The sequence below is a fragment of the Protomyctophum bolini genome, assembly GCF_963924005.1.
Source record: "Protomyctophum bolini genome assembly, chromosome: 12".
In the NCBI taxonomy this organism is placed as follows: Eukaryota; Metazoa; Chordata; class Actinopteri; order Myctophiformes; family Myctophidae; genus Protomyctophum; species Protomyctophum bolini.
In genome coordinates, this window is record NC_137873.1 from 20,676,322 (window position 1) to 20,682,321 (window position 6,000).

Sequence of the window (6,000 nt, forward strand, 5' to 3'; positions counted from 1 at the left end):
CAAAACTGTTTCAGGATTCAAAATGATCAAAAGCAGCAGGTCTATCAAAACGTGCTGGGCCGCCTTTCGAGCTTGCGGATCTGCTACTTTTGATGCTTTGTGAGACTCTGTAGGTGTAGGATGATCAAGTAGAGCGTTCATTTACGTATGGAGATATGAGGTTTCTGCACGACAGCAACTATTTCTATTATTCACCAGCCCTTGTCCGGTCTGGGTACGCTGCAGGGCCTCCAGGCACCGCAGAGCGCTGACGCTGCGGAAGGTGAATAAATGAGCCTCTTCTGGATTCAACGGCAACCGAATGGAATAGAATAGAAATGTGGTGTCTGCTTTGGCTCTCACTGTGGGGAGAAAATGGGAATCAACTAAGTCAAGTCAATGTTATTGATAGAGCGCATTTAAAAAACAACCTGCCGCTGGCGAATGTGCCGTACAGCATGTGAATTAAGGCCGCATAAAATGTAACAGACGGACAATAAACGAAGATGACTAGAGAGATAACCACAACTTTGCTGACGAGTTGTAGTTTGCATCTGTGTCTGTCCGTACTCATCGCTGTCGGGTGGAAACCGGGTATGTCTAAAAGACCAAAACTTTGGAAATGGAAAAACAGAACCTCCAATGCAGTTATTAATTAGTCACTAGCTTGTTTTATTACTTTTCATTGGTCGAATATTTATCAAACGCAACCCACAGACTTAACCAATTTCACTTATTCCCTTCCAATAATATCAAATCTACAAGCTCAGAACACACCCACACTGTGACGCGTTGTGAGCTTGTAGATAGATATTTTCACTCAATGTTAGCCCCAGATAATAGGGACGCTAGGTTTCAAGAGAATTAGTCTGTAATCACAATCTTAACTTAATTCTCAGAGGAGCACTATGGTTCACAGAAGAAAACATGAACAATCGCAGAAGTCAACCATGCCTTGGGCCTTTAAGCACAGTGGTGCAACCTAACTAAATACTTTTACTCAAGTACACAGACCGTTGCTGTCGGGCAGAAATCTCTTACTGTATCATGTATCACATATTCTAACTTGTGTCACACGAAATCAAAAGTAGCAAGTACAAGCATTTTGACCGTGTACTGTAAATCTGTTACTTTTGCTGTTTTTGAATTTGAATCATGAAAAGTAACCGTTTTGAACACCCGACATACATAGATTATATGTCGCTACAATTTTAAGGTACTTAATGTTTTAACTTTCAATTATTTGATAGCTTTAGTTACTTTGCAGAATTAGATTTTTTTGATATTATTTATATATATTTATTGAATTACAATTCAAAATTATTATAGTGAAATGGGCCATTCTGCATAGTGAGTATTCTCATGTGTGGTACATATGTGGTATATTTTGCTGTAAACACTTCTTCCACCAATGCATTAGTGAAATGAGGTCAGCTGTGCAGGAGCAGAGAACAGTAGCGGTTTGGGTTTCTAATAATAAGCATTGTAAACAACATGGCCTACAGTATTTGTTTGGGCTACAGTAGCTTGTGGGAGCCGTCTTGACTCAGCACTCTGTGGGTTGTCGTTGAGTTGTAAAATGCTAACGGGATTCCTATAAAGCTTTGTTGGACACATGCTTTTATTTACCGTTTTTAGAGTAACTCGCGGAGCATCTTGCCTATTGGAGAGTTGTTCTTTCAGCGTGGCTGCTTTCTTACATTGTCGTGTTCAGCTGAATCCATGTGTTAGGATGTTATTTTTCAGGAAATGGGATGGGAAAATATCCGTGTTCCCACATCATGTAGTTAATATTTAGTCATAAGCCCTGGTTAATACTTTTCATTGGTTCCATATGTATAACAGTTACACTCATCAAGATGTATTAATATCTTTGTTCATCTGTGTGTGCAGTACATTGTGTATACTATAGTATTGATTGATTGATTGTTTGAAACTTTTATTCACGGTTTGTAGAATGAGTAGCCTACAGTTCAAACGAAAGTTCAGGCTACAAAAACTGCTACGAGGATAAAACCAGAAAAAGCACTAAGACTTGTGTAATGTTGTATGCATAAATGTATGTACTATGCACAGTATATTGTATAATGTGTGTGTGTGTGTGTGTGTGTGTGTGTGTGTGTGTGTGTGTGTGTGTGTGTGTGTGTGTGTGTGTGTGTGTGTGTGTGCGTGTGCGTGCGTGCGCAGACGTGCACACGGAGGCGGTACAAGCAGCACTGGCTAAGCACAAGGAGAGGAAGATGGCCGTCCCCATGCCTTCTAAACGGCGCTCTCTGGTGGTCCAGACCTCCATGGACGCCTACACGCCCCCAGGTAAGAACACACATCGTCGGGTGGAAACCTCCTATGTCCAAAACTCTTAACATGTCAGGGTTCAAATTCCAAAGGCGTCAAAAGCAGCAGATCCACAAGCTCGACACGAGCTCGACACAATCTGCTGCTTTGATGCCTTTGTGTGACACTGTAGGATGGTCAAGCAGGGCGTTCATTTACGAAGAAACACAAAAGAATACGGAGATAAGAGCTGTGAATTACCCAGCCAGCTGGTGTGATGTCCCACTGACGAGCTGTCGAGCTGAAATCGGCTGTCTCCAGAATCGTTACTTTTCAGTTAGTGAAAGAAAGTTGAGTTACAAGGTTTCTTTCTGCCCGACACCAATAATACAATAAGTCACATGCAGAGATAAAGGTGGTTTACTTACAGTTGGCTGCTTGTAATGGGAAAGGGAGTATTTTCTAGTCCCTGAGGGGAAGGAAATTACTTTTACTGCCTCAGCCAGAAATTGTTTGCTCAGTCCACTGTGATGAGGAGAGCACGGGGGGAGCTGTTAGGGGTTAAGTATGTTGCTCAGGGCTTGTAGACTTTGAGGGCCGACCTGGTGACCTCCTGATTCCCAGACCGCCTCTCTCTCTCTCTCTCTCTCTCTCTCTCTCTCTCTCTCTCTACCCACTCAGCTATACCGCTGCCCTAATCCTGCTGATCTATGATCTACAGTATATGAGCTAATGATACGCAGGCATTATTGGCTTAATAATGTGGCAAAAAAATATCCCTGAACTATCCCTATAGATGGTTTGCAAAGTGGCGTCGGGTGATCCACAGGGGTCCTTCATGAGGGCATAATGAGTGGCCAGCCAAATGTGGAATAGTTCATAGTTGCGAACGCAGTGATTGCGAACGCAGTGAGCACTTACTTTGCGAACGCAGTGAGCACTTACTATGAGACCTAGCAGATCATGTCTGTCTGTCTGTCTGTCCCAAATATGTACGAGCTGCGTTCGCTTCCCGCGTTTGCGCGTCTTACTGGTAATGTAATATATTCATTCACTTGGTGACCTAGACGCTGAATGCTTACCTGGATGCAAAATGCCCACTTCAGCATATGGCCAGTCAGAATGTTTCCATGCTCTCTGACCACCGTTCCTGTCTTTCTCACTGTCTCTATCAGAATAGAGCAGAATTGCTGAAAACAGCGACCAGTGACCAGTCTATCTCATTTCTCACCCGGCTATGCAACACCCGTTGGAGATATGGAGATTTCTGTATGTCTCTCTGTGTCCCTTTATATGGAGTTCTGTGTCAGGCATGGCCAAATATGGAGTGTTGTGATGTCAGAACAGGCCAGCTCCATATATGGACCCTGGGCAGGAGCCCGGTCCAGAGCCCGGGCAGAGGCCTTTTGTGGTGATTCTGGACAAGCGTGGGTCCGAACGACTCGACACCAGGTACTGCCCGTGGGGCTGTGGAACGCGTGTGTCGAATTTGAAGTCGGTTGGGCTGAACGGTTCTCTAGTTACAGACGTACAGACAGACAGACGTACAGAGACGTGGTGCATCAGATGGAAAAGTCAGTATCGGTCACTTTGTCAGTTGGTCAGGCGGGAGTCTGAAAATCAAATCAGTCTTGTATTTACAGTATGTACCCAGCATCAATCAAACGATTGCTTGTTTTGTCAGTCAGTTGCATATATCTTGTTTATCACACAGTGTTCTGTGATTAAAAAAACAAACATATTTGGGGAATATAAGAGCAGGGAGTTTGGCGTAAGAAAATAACTGCTCTTCAGTTCCAATTGCTGGTCTTCCAGGAGGGCTATAGCTGTCGATAAGAGAGCCATCCGCTGTCAGTACCTCCTAGTAGCTGATGCAGGACAATGTAAGCATCACTGATCTCTTATTGACATGGGGCTCAGACTCCTGCATGCCTCCTCTTGGGTCTTAAGGTAATACCAAAATCCTCAGAGACACTTGAGACCAGAGAATGAGATACAGAGAGAGCTAGAGAGAGAGAGAGATACATACATACACGCATGCACGCACACACACACACACACACACACACACACACACACACACACACACACACACACACACACACACACACACACACACACATGCACACCGAGATAGAGGATAGAGTGGATCTGCTAAAGTGAAATATTGTCAGTCATTACCACAGCTGCCAATATAGCACAATAATTAATACAGGGTCTGGCACAGAGAACAAATGATTGCTTTTCAACGTGGGACACCTCTCTTCAGACGTGAATGAATCTTATTGACTCGTCCCGTTCAGCCCATGCATTCATTCTCTTAAAGACCCTGCGAAGGAGATTCAGTGATTTGTTTCTAAACGTGTTATGCATGTTAAATAAGTCATGGATGAGTAAACAGTCTGAGAACTTTGTTTTACTGAATGGTGGAGTGAGAAAGAATGGGTGATCAGAACAAACACACTGCCATGCACTTACACCAAAATACATGTACACAAACCTCTCATCTCCATATTCAAACTAAATTAACACCCTGATCATACTACAGCGGCATGCAAAAGCATCAAAAGTAGCACAAAAACAAGTTTCCACGTAAACAACACAATAAACATGCTTACTCCTGTGCCCAGGTGCAACCTGGGAAATTAATTTGCATAGCAAACTTCAGCACATATGCCTCCAGAGTTCAGAGAAAACAAACACAGTACTGATTGTTTTTCCCCACTATTTTGAAAAACAGAGATTCAAATTTTTTGGATGCAATTTTGGATCCAATTTTTAATTAAATCCAATTCAATGCATAGGGTCTTTTTTTTGGGCATGAGAAAACATACATTTACGTTGCCAAAGTTCAGTGATTCTCAAATATCCTCTTTTTCCAGGAGCCCTCCTTTGAAATGGAAAAAAGTTTGAGAGTTTGAGAAGTATATCTATTGTGCAGCACCAGCAAGGGACTGGATGTGCACAACCTACCTTCTCTAATCACTAGAATAGCTCAGAGACCCTCCCATGGCCTGGTGGGGACACGTGGCCATTGGGTCATCCATGTTGTTTTATAGCTCAGAGACCCTCCCATGGCCTGGTGGGGACACGTGGCCATTGGGTCATCCATGTTGTTTTATGTGGCCGACTGTCCCTCTTTATTGGAGCCAGGCCTGTGTTAACGAGGCCATTATCTCACTGGCCATAGGGTTGAATGCTCGGAACACACACACACACACACACGCACAAACACACGCACGCACGCATGCATGCACAGGAATCAAAGAAACGTGCTAAATGTATAGGAACATGACTCAGTCACTGAAAATGAATCACATCTAGATGTAGGGCACATGTGCAGTACTGTATGTGCAAGTGAATACGGTTATACAATACGTACATGCATACACACTGTACATACAAAGACACATACGTAGTATGCACGCACAGCACACACACATACATTACATACATTAATGCTGTACTTATGCATACACATAAACCCAGGCTATATATGTACCAAGGTCACGTAAAAATACATACTTTAACACACGCAACACACTATCACGGAGATATGCTATGGAAAAACACACGTACGCACACAAAGCGCAGACAAACACTATGGGTTGTTCAGTCATTTATGTTACGCACGCATGCATGGGCATACATACAAATTATACTTTTTTATGCCTACATCATTTCTGTAATTAATTCCTCTCTTGCCTAAAATAAGTGCAGTGGCTCTGTGCCATGTTTTCAGTCTAT

At 43.2% G+C, this 6,000-nt stretch overlaps 1 protein-coding gene across 6 annotated transcripts in view; it reads left to right on the plus strand.

The window, feature by feature from the left end:
* Positions 1–6,000, plus strand: part of LOC308325822 (disco-interacting protein 2 homolog C) — a 237,641-nt gene that overhangs the window by 142,455 nt on the left and 89,186 nt on the right. For all 6 annotated transcript variants that reach the window (XM_080778520.1, XM_080778522.1, XM_080778521.1 and 3 more), the window contains exon 4: positions 2,167–2,292. In XM_080778520.1, coding sequence (XP_080634646.1) covers positions 2,167–2,292 — 126 coding nt within the window. The remainder of the gene's footprint in view (positions 1–2,166; positions 2,293–6,000) is intronic.